The sequence below is a fragment of the Vipera berus genome (assembly GCF_964194415.1).
Source record: "Vipera berus genome assembly, chromosome: 1".
Taxonomy (NCBI): Eukaryota; Metazoa; Chordata; class Lepidosauria; order Squamata; family Viperidae; genus Vipera; species Vipera berus.
In genome coordinates, this window is record NC_138202.1 from 288,588,949 (window position 1) to 288,602,244 (window position 13,296).

The 13,296-nt window shown below is 38.1% G+C and overlaps 1 protein-coding gene across 1 annotated transcript in view; it reads left to right on the forward strand.

Moving 5' to 3' along the window:
* The window catches only part of RYR2 (ryanodine receptor 2), a 296,407-nt gene that overhangs the window by 243,236 nt on the left and 39,875 nt on the right, over nt 1-13,296 (forward strand). Inside the window, exons 80-83 of the mRNA XM_081335695.1 lie at nt 6,192-6,291; nt 7,221-7,300; nt 10,046-10,122; nt 11,838-11,911. Of these exons, the coding sequence (XP_081191821.1) occupies nt 6,192-6,291; nt 7,221-7,300; nt 10,046-10,122; nt 11,838-11,911 (331 nt within the window). The remainder of the gene's footprint in view (nt 1-6,191; nt 6,292-7,220; nt 7,301-10,045; nt 10,123-11,837; nt 11,912-13,296) is intronic.

The following is a 13,296-nucleotide window of genomic DNA, read 5'->3' on the forward strand; positions in this document are numbered from 1 at the left end:
CTTTGACATTTCTGGAAATGTTACAGTTTTATTTGGGGCTTGGTTATGTATTTCCTAATTTAAAAGATGAATTGGTTCTTTGTAACACTCTGCAGGTATTCATTTCCTTTTCTTTCTAGCAATAACATATGTATTTCAATTTAGGTGATGATTTGATATGGAGCCTATTTTCCACACAGAAGATAGATATTTGAAAATTTTAAATTTGATACAGCAATTAAATGTACCAGACTAGCAGCTAGGAGACTGTGAATTCTAATCCTGCCTGAGGCACAAAGCTGTCTGGGTCAGTTTGGACTATTCTGTTTTAGCTGTAGAAAGAAGGCAATGACAAAGCCACTTCCAAAAATGTTGCTAAGAAAATTGCAGGAACTTGTCTACAGTCAAAGGCACACATACATACAGACACAAATTATAAGGAAGGTTTCTTTGTAGCTGGGCTGCTAGGAAACCTCTGAAAGCCAGAATGAATCACTACATGGAAAAAAAGAAAACTTATAACTTCTGTAAACACGTTTTTTTTAAAAAAAATCCATGATAAATTATATAGAAAGAAACAAAGATTTGATAGTACTGATTAAGAGGTGATTGTGGACTGGTTGACTGCCATGAAGTTAGTCTCAACTTTTAGTTGATCACATAGATTGATTTTCTCCAGGTGTTCCGAACCTGGTCCTTCAGGTTTTCCGATGATGCAGCTTAATTGAAACCATCCATCTTGTATGTCGGCCTCTTCTGTTTCCTTCCACTCTTCCCAGCAGTATAGATATCTTCAGAGAGCTAAAGCTTGGCATAATGTGTCTAAAACTCTAAAGTATGATAGCTTTAGTATGGTCATTTGTGTCTGACATAAGAACTCTGGGTTGCTTTCTTCAGTGCTCATTGGTTTGTTTTCTTGGCTGTCCATGTTATTCTCATGGTATTCCCTTCTCCAACAAAGTTCAAGACCATTAATACTCTTTCTGTTTTGCTTCTTCAAAGTACAACTTTCCCTCCATAGAATGCCTACATGAGTTTGATCTTTGATACATCCTGTCTTCAGAATATCACTTTCAAAGCCTCTATGATTGCTCTGTTAAGTGCAGATCTACAGCATATTTCTTGACCACTGGTTCATTTACTGTTGCTAATTAATCCTAATTATTCCTAAAGGCAGAAACTATCCACCACTTCAATATCATCATTACTACGTCTTAAGTTCTAGTTCTGGTTCCTGTACTTTTTGTCATTAGTCTGGTCTTCTTTATATTTAATTTTAGTTCCATTTTTTTACTTTAATTAATACAGCTTGCAGTTCATTTGCTTTTCAGTAATCTGAATAGTACTTCAGCATGCTAGTTATTGACATTTAACTTCTCTAAATTTTAAATTTTCTTTTTTCCCCATTTTTCTATGTACATTCTAAGCACATTCCGCAGCTTAATATAATCAACACAGTGAAAAGCCTTGCATATCAATGAACACATCCTGACTTTTTTATCAGTATTCTTTGGCTTTCTCAATTATCCAGTGTAAACCAGTAATAATGTCTTTTCTTCCTTGGTCTTTTCTAAAGCCAACTTGAGCACCTGTCACCTCCCTTTCCAAGTAGGTCTGTAATTTGTTTTGGATGATATTAAGCATTATTTTGCTAGCTCTGAAATTAAGAATATTGTACAATGATTTGTTAAATCTGTTTTATGTTGGTAGATTGACCTCTTCCAATCTGTTGGCTACTGTATAGTGTTGCTTGGCAGAGTTCTATATACCGTATATTCCATCAATTCCTGTGGTCTTTCCTCTTGTTAATGACCTAATCTATCTATCTTCATCTTTTAATATTAGAGGTAAGTAGGGAATATCTTAAGGTATCTTAGATATTGACTTCTCTGTCCTACAGAATTTCAGTATACTCCTTTGATCTTTATTTGATGTTACTTGAAACAATTAGTATGTATTAATCTCTTTTTGCATATCAGTCTGAGGTTGGTATCTCTTTCCGAGATCAGAGCTCAGAAAGATTTTCCTTGTTTTTCCATGTCTGTTTCTATCTATGTTTTTACAGATATTGTTATAATATTGCTTTTTGTCTATTCTAACAGCACTCTGAAATCCTTTGTTAAGTTCCTTCCTAAGATCTTCATCTTTCTTCACTTCTGTTTCTATTCTCTTCTTGGCAAGATCCAGTATGCTTTCTTCTGTTCCTTGGTCTTTGATTTTTTTTCCTTTTCATATTCATCCTTAACAAATTCTTTGATTTCATTCCACAGTTCCTCTGGTTCCCAATCAGAGTGTTCATATTCTTGACATACAGTCTTGGCTCATCCCTTCTAGGAATATCTTCACCATCAGCCTCCTGCAGCAGGACTTCCAAGGAGGAGATGATCACAGTAAAAAAAAATACTGTTAAGAAACTGTACTTTATTAATCTCTGAATATGTCTTTCATCTCTCATTTCCATATTGTTTTGTGAACTTTTATGTTTTTGTTCATATAATGAAATCTGACATTTTGGAGCATCTGAGAGGACATAACTTGCCATCCTCCCATTTGAAATGAACATTATTCCCAGTAATATATCATGTATTCAATACATAGTATACCAAAACCCGGCTTTATTGCTTACTCATTCCTTCTTATTTCAGTACTCTCATTAGCAACTAAGTCATGAGCTAGAATTTAAATTTTCTTTATAGCACTTCACTTCATCTTAACCATGTTCTTTCTTTCTCCTCTGCCTCACTGTCTGCCCTTCCTTATATTGTGCAATACCTCAGGTTTGAATTCCCAAAGATGTTTTGGCATATGTGGAAGCTTGAGTGTAGCCAAGCTGGTTTAAGGTCTTGTAGCTGTTACCTTTGCTCTACAGAGCACACAAAGAAAAAACATTAATAACAGTTTCTCCCCAATGGTGTGTGATCTGGTCACAATTAAAATGACATTTAGGCTAAAACAAAAATTTAAAATTACATAAAAGTGACTATAAAATCCATATGCATCACACTACATTTATAAATGTAACTGTAAAATTAACACAAATGCAAGTATGACATCCTACATCTATAGTACAAGCTGACATTCTGATAAGATTTTAGTCCACATTTTCCTTTGCATGTTTAAAATGAGCTCAAACTCTAGAGGCAAATAAGTTAATCTTAAACAGTATAGTTTTTAAAAATAAACCTTGTATTCTTGCGATGTATAAAGAATATTGTATCAACTGTGTGTACAGTAACAATTATTGACTAAAATCAGAATTAATTGAAGAATTAATCCAAAGCACTGCAGAGTTCTAATGTCTGTCTGTGTCTGTTTGTGTGTCTGTGCATGATTAGAGACTAGTGATTGAACCCGCTTGGGATATACTTTCTGCTTTGCCCTCTATTTCGTAGATTTATGGCTTGTACCGAGTATTGTGGTATTTTTGGCTCTACCTTTATTGATCCTCAGAACTCCTCAATCAAAACCAGCCATAGTAGTTTGTAGCCTCTATGGAGCAGTAGTTAGCCACCTCTTATCAGCAAAGTCAAGATGCAGAATAATCATTTCAGCCAGATTATCCTGGCACTTTTTGTGATACCTAAGTTCGTTTTTGCCTTAGTCAGCATTTATTGGTTGAAATGCCAAGCACTGAATGTGACACTCCACACCTTTGTGGAATAAGTGGTCATAACTGTTGAGTCATTATAAAACTACCCGTTTATCTAGATATAATTTGTATATTGTTTCACAATTGAATTTCGATTATAAGAAATGTTAAGTCTAATGTGGTAAGACTTGCAGCAGAAGAAATACCGGAAAGTATATACACTTGCATATATCACCTGTGCTTGTCCTTTGTCAATATATTTCTGTGTTTCCAGTCTGACCTTTCTCCTCTGTGTGTGCCTATGTATTTGTGTTGGTATGTGTTTGTGTATGTTTCTCATATTATAGACCATTGGAGATTGTGCTCTGTAAGATGCAGCATATAGATATTTATATTATTTATTTATTGCCTTACATCTTATATTTATCAGCAAGATTATTCAGGGTAGATCCAGACTAAATATGGAATTCTGCTCCTTAAGGCCTCCCATTCATGTAAAGAGAGAGGTATTTTTTTTTTGCATATGGCTCCTTTTTCTTTTCATCTCCCCATGTTCCTGATAAGCTATCCCAAATGATAGGCTAGCCACAGGGTTGCAGGGAGCAGTTGTTAAGATAGGTACTCTCTTAATGCATTCAGAGAATTTTCTAGATCAGAGTTTCTCCCCACAAATGAAGCACTGGCTTGGATTAGATCAAAATAATGCCCTTCCCTTCCTTCTCCTGCCCTCTCCCCCATCCAGCTCCCCCCTTCCCCCTTCCTTTGAATTAATCATAGCACTCTGTATTTCTTCTGATTTATAGTATCTTTATGAAATGATGTATTCTAGCACAACTATGGGAGAGTGATACTCAATAAACTATAAATCACCAGAAGGGAATGGTCTCTGTCTTGGATGCTTAATTTTTTCCAATTTCATCATTTCTTCAGTTCTGTTCACTTCAACTTAAAAGAGAAAGATTTAAAGCTAAGGCTTTCCAAAAAAAATCCCCATAGATAAGTGAAATTTTCAGTTACATGGAAAGAAAATAGTTTTTTGGGCTCTAAAAAGATGAAATGCATGAAGATCTTTTAATACCGTTGAAGTAACATTGCAACTTCATTGAAATGATGTTTTAGTTATGTTTTGATGTGCTTCCTTACAAAAATATTTTACAGGAAGAGATTTAAACAAGACAACAAAATTTTTGAATAATCATGGCAGAAAATCAGCATCAATGCTTTGTTCCTATCTACTTTTTGTTACTTTTAAAACGTACAATAATGCTCAGACATAGCTATCCTCAATAGTAGCTTGAGGAGTGAAAATACATAATGCATTTTGATCTTACATTCTGATTAAAAAACTATTTATGCTTCAGAATAAGTTTCTGGATAAAAATGTGATTGATTTGCGACCTAGTCACCTACATATTTATTTGGAATAAAACTATTTAACTGATTAATTTAATTAAATTATTCATAGATAAATGAATATAGGAACTTCTGTTTGTTAGATTAGGGGCTTCCTCTCATTCACTAAAAACAATCCTTTCTTGTCCTTCGTGTTTAGGTTTTCAGTGATGGATAGCCACAAGTCCTCGTTAATTAAATCTCTTCTACATACTTGTTTGAGTTCTTTACATTAGATCAGCATATCTCAAACTTGGCAACTTTAAGATGTGGGGACTTCAACTTCCAAAATTCTCCAGCTAGCCCTGGCTGGAAGATTCTGGGAGTTGAAGTCCACATATCTTAAAATTGCCAAATTTAAGGAACACCATATGCCTATGCAACTGTTTCAGTTTGTACATAATTTGGCCACTATTTTTTCAGATTTGATATTTCTTGAGGAGTGTCATGCAGTTGATTTAGATTTGTTTTGGTCTTATGGGGCTCTATGCAACTTTTATTATAATTTTAATTTTTCTCGCAGTAGACTATTATACTAAAGTTAAGGGTCAGCTAGAATCAATTATATCTTGATATTTAGCATAGCAATTTATTGGAATTCTGCATAGTAATCTAAAATATTTTAAGCAGTCATTGTTTACTAGCTAATTTTTAGTTAGAATTACAAAATATAAAAATGAAATATAAAATGTGAAAGTTACACAATCTGACCTTTACATGTTGTATAAATCTGTATTTTATTAAATAGGTGCTGATGGAATGTTTCAGTCATAAAGTTTGTTGTTTAAGAATCATGAGCTGGCTATATTAAGCAATTCCTATGTTATATCATAGCATGTTGCTTTGCTGAACTGCAACACTTTTAATCTGTCACTTCTGATCATGATGGCTGAGGTTTTGCAAGTTGTAATTCAGCAACATGTGCTGGGCCACAAGGTTTCCTGAATATTCTCCTTCAGATAATATGAACAGGTCATCCCCAAATAGCACGCAGGCTTTTGAGAAAAAGAATATATATAAACCATAAATTCTGTGTTGATTAAAGTCTACACTGAAAAATCTACTCTAAAGCCTATTTTGTCAGATGTATGGTAAAAATGATGATTGATATTATACCACCATGTCTATTGTTTTCAATTTTAAGTTGCCATAGAGCCCTCTGGTATGGAAAATTATATAGCAAAGATGTTAGGGAAACTCCTCAACTTAAATGGTTGGGATTTTTATTCAGGAAAAAGAAATGGAAAAGCAAAAGCTCCTGTACCAGCAAGCAAGACTCCATGATCGGGGGGCTGCAGAAATGGTCCTCCAGACAATTAGTGCCAGCAAAGGTAGGTTAACCTTATTTATTTTCTCCCAAGGACTTTTCTGCTGATGTAACATTTCCCGGTGGAGAATTTCACTGAAATGTACATAAAACGGTTATGGAAAGACAGTTATGTTAGGACTGCAACAAAGTGAGAAAGAGATAGATGATAGATGTTGTGTATAGTACTTGGGCTGCTGAAATATTTACTCAGTTGCTACTCATAAGCATAAAATGAACACACTGCTGGAATTATTGAAATTAATGCTAGCACTAGTTTGACCCTAATGATTCAGTCCAGAGCTCCTTATCTGCATGCATGCATGGTTGGACAGATTGAGCAGAAAATACTAAGTTGGAAAATAGATTTTTTAAATTCGTATCTGATGGATGAAACAGAGGATACTGAAAGAAAAATTTAGAAAGCTATTTGTAATATACATACATATAAAAAGGTATAGATTCCCCCGCACATGCGTGCTAGTTGTTTCCAACTCTAGGGGCCGGTGCTCATCTCCATTTCAAAGCCGAAGAGCCAGCGTTTGTCCGAGGACGTCTCCGTGTGGCCGGCATGACTAGACGCCAAAGGCGCACGAAACGCTGTTACCTTCCCACCATAGTGGTCCCTATTTTTCTACTTGCATTTTTATGTGCTTTCAAACTGCTAGGTTGGCAGAAGCTGGGATGAGTAACAGGCGCTCACTCTGCTACGTGGCACTTGGGATTTGACCTGCCAAACTGCCGATCTTCTGATCGACAAGCTCAGCGTCCTAACCCACTGAGCCACCTTGTCCCTTACATACATACATATAGATATACTTACAGTATATACAGTCAAATGCACATATTTTAAACGTTGGGATTGTTTTATAAGAGAGAAAGTAGCTGTATATGTACTGTATATGTATATATGCATATGCATACATATGTGTAAATAAAATATTTGCTTTGCAGGTGAAATGGGACCAATGGTTGCAGCCACCCTCAAACTTGGGATTGCTGTCTTGAATGGAGGAAATTCAACTGTTCAGCAGGTAACTTTTCTGACATTTAAAGTGAATTACTTCCTTTCAGTGACAAGGATTTTTGGATCTATATAATGCATATTTTCCTGATGACTGAAGTTGATTAACTCAATAGTGGCTGGCCTCTTTCTAAGGAATCAGAATATTAGCTTTTTAAAAGATTTCTTGTCTTCCTTTATGCTAAAATAGATATTGATCAGAAAATGTCCTTTTCGGTTATGATGCTTTAAGTCTGGAATACCATCTCCAGAAAATTCTATCTGGCACCATTTTTTTTTGCCAGATGCCTTTTTACTTTAATCTTGGAGCCTACACTTCTCTTTTAAAAGCCTTAAGTCCTTGTTGTTGTTAGTTATGAAGTCATGTCCGCTCCTCACAACCCCATGGACAACATTCCTCCAGGCCTTCCTGTCCTCTACCATCTTCTGGAGTTCATTTAGGCTCACGCCTACTGCTTCAGTGACTCCATTCAGCCACCTCATTCTCTGTTGTCCCCTTCTTCTCTTGCCCTCAACCTTTCCCAGCATTAGGCTCTTCTCCAGTGAGTCCTTCCTTCTCATTAGGTGGCCAAAGTACTTGAGTTTCAACTTCAGGAACTGGCCTTCTAAAGAGCAGTCAGAGTTGATCTCTTCTAGGACTGACCGGTTTGATCGCCTTGCAGTCCAAGAGACTCGCAGGAGTCTTCTCCAGCACCATAGTTCAAAGGCCTCAATTATTTGGTGCTCAGCCTTTCTTAAATCCTTAGTTTCAGTTTTTTAATATTGTTTTGCTGAGATTATACTGTGTTTTTTAAATTGAATTGTATGCTTCTATTGTCATTACAATGGTAGTTATTACATTGTGGATTATTAAATGACCTCAGGGCATCACTGTTATTGCTGCTGCTACCTCTAAAAGTGCTACACTTGCCAGCCTGTTGAGGTTGTTGATCACAAGTCAATCAAAGTTTGCCCATGGATACAAACATGTAAGGGCACAAGGCTTTCAATCTGATTGAACCAATTTGCATCTAACTTTAAACAATCAAAATTAATGCCAGGGTTAGGGGGAAAGAAGGTGAAGAAGGTAGCAAGAAGCAATTGCGGCATTAGCATTAGGAAAATTGAAGGAGAAATCAGAAAGGATGTAGAGCAGACATGTCAAACTCGCGATGTCACGGGACGCCATGTGACATATCAGAACTTTTTCCGCATTGCTGGCAATGGGGTGGGCGTGGTTTCCTCGTGATGCATCTAGCCCATGGGCCGGCAGTTTGACACCCCTGATGTAGAGAGAGACCTAGAGCAGGGGTGTCAAACTCAATTTCATTGAGGGCCACATCAGCATTGTGGTTACCCTCGGGGGGCCGGGTGGATGTGGCCAGGGTGGGCGTGGCCTACTGGGTGGGTGTGGCTGGAGTGCGTATGGCCTACTCGGTGGGCATGGCCAACTCATCATAATTTGTGTCAAGGGTGCCTATGAGGGCCTGGGCAGGAGTGGGATCTGAGGGCCTCTGGCAGAAGGAGATGGGACCAGGGACCAGGGAAGTGCCAAGGCATGGTCCACCAGAGGAATCTGTTCCTCTCAGGCCATTGGGGGGGGCTGGACGGTGGCGTGGAGGTCAAATGCCTAGCCCAGCCCTCAAGCACCCACAGCATAAGCCCAGCCCCACTTCCCCAAGGGGGTGCCCACCTGCATTTACCTCCTCCTCAAGGCTGCTGCTGCTGTGCTTGCTCTCCTTAGCCAGGTTGTTCATGATGGGTACGAGGGCAAAATCAATAGGGAGGCCCATTCCCTCTCCATGTGAGGAGACCTGGCTTTGTATCCAAAGCTTCCTTAGCAATAGGGAGACCCACCAGCATAGGCCAGGAGGAGGGGGCAAGGGGATGGTGAAAGGGCAGCTGGGCAGGAGTAAGGTAGGACTTCCCTCAGACCTTCCCTCTCCTTCCTTCCTTCGAAAGAACAGAGTGGTGGGAAAATATTTGAGATGGGGGAGGGAGAAAAACAGGCAAGAAACACAGCTGGGGAAGTGTCATCCGTGAGGAATGAAGAAATGCACCATTGCCTGGAAATGGCCAGCACATGGCCCTCACCTACTTCACATATCCGGCTTGGTGGGCTCTATGGGAGGGGATGCCATGAGCAGTGTTAAGAGTCGATGTTACCTGCACAATGCTGCCTAGCCCCTAGCCTGCCCGGTTTTGGCAGGTAGCGGGGCGCTCTCCACACAGTGCCGAGAGGCTGAGCCAGGTGGCATGAATCTGAAGAGAAGCACAACGCTGCCCAACCCCTAGCCTGCCCGAAGTAGGCAGGGCCATACGCTGGCCACTTCCAGGCGATGGTGCATTTCTTCATTCCTCACAAAGGGTGATACCTCCCCAGCATGCACCCAGGGGGCAGTGCCGACACGGCACAGGCCAGTCCCTCACTGTTTCCAGATGGCCTTGTGGAGCTAAGACTGAATGTATTTCAGCATAGATGACCAGCACGAACATTGGCTCCTGGCCAGCCTGGGCTGGGGCCAAGACAGCAGGGGCCGTTCCCTTACTGTTTCCAGGATGGCTTCGCGGGCCACATGAAACCACTTCACGGGCCGCATCTGGCCCCCGGGCCTTGTGTTTGACATGTCTGACCTAGAGCCTCTTACTTGCCTCCTTAAGAACTGGCAATATTACTGTCTACAACTGTGGATTAAATTTTTAGGATGTTATGTCAAGAAGCAAAAAAAAAATGATCTACTTTGTATCTGTATTTATACCAAATGTTTTATTCTAGAAAATGCTTGACTATCTCAAGGACAAAAAAGATGTAGGCTTCTTTCAAAGCCTTGCTGGTCTTATGCAGTCTTGTAGGTAAGAGAAAAAATAGTACATTTTCAAATCCTATATTATATATTATCATGAGTTGCCCAGAGCAAGTAAGGAATGGAAAAGCATAGAAAGCTTTATAATGAATAATGGAATGAATGAATAAGCAAACAATTTAATAAATATTTCAATACAGACTTTGATTTTCCTGGGTATGTTGTCTTACATTGAGTAGGTTTGAATGCCTAATAGGTTTGAATCCTTCTATTAGTTTGAAAAGTAAAGCAAAAAAAAGTGAACAAGCTACAGTACAAAGAGTTGAACAAAGAGTAATATGCCCAATGACTTTCAAAATTACTGAATATCAATATGCTTCATTGATTTTTTTAAAACACAGGCTTGTCTTATTTTGTAGGATGTAATATTCTGATGGGTGGAATTAGTGTTGGAATATAGATGCCAAAATATTGGCTGAGGGGAAATTCCCCCAATGCAGTGTAGGTTGAAAGATATTTTTTTCTTTTCAACTTTTCAGAAACACTTCTCTTCTATGCATATGTAATTGTAAACTATTTATTACTTTAATGTCCTCTAGCACACTCATTTCTTTAATTTCTATGCTAAGCAGTCCAAAGATTGGGATGGGGACATAGAGATTTCTCACTAAATTTTCTCTAAATGTATTTATTTTTTTAAAAAAATTAGATAACTTCCAAATTTGAAAAATATGACTTACAAAAACAACAGTCAACAATTAACAAACCCATCAATCAATAATACATTCAATAATAGATGTATATTCCCATTGTTAGGTGAAGATATTTTTTTATAATTGTGTCTAGCTAGTTTATTGCTATGTTATTGCAGTTTTACTATTATATTTTGTGCTCAGTGGCACATCACATGGGTAGTTATAACTGTACAATTGAAGCTGCCCTTTTATGTGTTTACTTATAGAGGGTCAGTGTGGTGGCTCAGTGGTTAAGATGCTGGGCTTGTTGGCTGGAAAGCTGGCAGCCCAGGTTCGAGACCCCAGCACCACATGATGGGGTGAGCTCCCATCCTTGCCCCGGCTCCTGCCAACCTAGCAGTTCAAAAGCATGCAAATGCAAGTAGATAAATAGGTGCCACTTTGGTGGGAAGGTAACAGTACTCAGTGATGTCATGCTGGCCACATGACCATGGAAATATTTTCAGACAGCGCTGGCTCAGTGGCCTTGAAACAGAGATGAGCACCCACCTCTATAGTCGGCAATGATTAGTGGAGTAAAATCCACAGGGAATCCTTTTATAGAGAGTGGAACACCATTATGACTTGTATTCTTTATCCTAAAAAAGACTGGGCAATTTGCCTATTGAATCCTACAAAGGGTCCAGTGTGTGTTGTGAAGGTAGGAAATGCAGATGAGCCTCCGATTTGCTTATCAGAACTAATTCTATATTTAAAAAGGTCCTCCTTGTACAGTGTCAGAAAAAGACCATTTCCAAAGAAGATTTTGTTTACTTTAAGCATGACCTATGAAGGTTTGAATCTTAAATATTTTCTTAAAGGTAAAGTTCCTGTCTTTACGTTTAAGAAAAAGATAGAATGATGTGACTCCTCTTTGCTGAGCCAAATAAATGTTTCTGTTATACAGTGAAATGCATTCACACTTTACTGGTATTAACTCAGTTACATAAAGTGTAAATGCACAGAAATGTCTTGCTTACAATTTACAGCAAAAATTGAATATTTGTGATTTATGTATGTTTCATTATAGTGTTCTTGACCTAAATGCTTTTGAACGTCAGAATAAAGCAGAAGGCCTTGGAATGGTAACAGAAGAAGGATCAGGTATAGTTTTCTTTACCAAAAGGTTTTGTGACTGGCCCCTTTAAAGTCACTAAATAAAAATAATTATAACCAGTTTATCTTTATTTGTGACTACACAACCCATGACTTGCTGGGTCATTATTTCAGAGACATTTCCTTACCAGATTACTCAGTATCCTCTAATATACCTGAAAAGTTCTTAAAATTCAGAGTTTTATTCAGAGACATATTTGCCTTGAAAGTGGCTTATACTGTATAGCACAGTCAAACATCAGAAGTTGATCTCAGGAAATATTTTATGGCATTTTGCATTATGTCATAAAATGCTCCATGATATTTTTATGTTATAGGTCCCAGATTTGGACACATTATGTTTGCCCAATTTAGTTACCTTGGTTGAAAAGGTTTTGCCCTGTAATTCAGCATTTTGCCCAGTTAAACGTTACAGACATGAATATTTAGTACTATATAAACAAGACAACCCATGACCTGTTGGTCATCATTTTAGAGATATTTCCTCATCTAAACAGAAACAGAATGACCAAGGGCAAAAAAGCAGTGGAGAGATTTCCAATTTCCTGCTGGCTTGACTGTGGCTAACCACTCTATGGTAGCCAATGGTGGGACTGATATATCCAGTTTCTGGAGTGCTAGGGTGGGACCAGTCTGTTGAATCTTTGGGTGGCAGCATAGCAGCATCGAAGCGAGCATAAATATGCCAAATTTCAATCCCATGGCAGGCATGGATCCTGGATTTTGTATTCATTCTGTAAATTAGCACATTTGAGGTAACTTAGTACAAAAAGTGTTGCCCTATGATGCATTGTTTCGCTCATTTAAAGGTTACAAACCCAAAATTTTAGTAGTGTATTAAATTATAATAGATTATAGGCCAGCTGTCAACAGAACAACCAGTCCACAATAAGAAATATCACGGACAGAATAAAAACTTAAAAGAATTTTCAAAAAAACAACTTTCATAAAAATCTGAGACAACTTGTTAGTCTTCCAAAGAAATTGGCCACTTCTGCAGACACGTTGGTCAAAGTAAAATGAGTGTTCCCTATACCAGATTAATCCGGCTAGTTTAACAACAGAAGGTGATTAAGTCTGAGCACCTTGAAGTATAAAATGAGCAGCACAGTAAGTCAAAGCAAATTTCATATCCCCCAACTGGCAAGAAAATAATCTCTCTCGGACAGGAGTATCTCTCTTCTACTAGCATAGGTGTCAGAATATTAAATATTGCTAGTGTGTGGCACATATGAGACAATGATTGTAAATGAATTGACTTCCTCCCAGGTAATCTCCTCGATAGGCAGGACAGCCATAACAAATTATGCACACTTTGTTGGCTGAAATTTTGAATCCTATTTATTTATGGATTTGTTAAGTTCACTCCACAA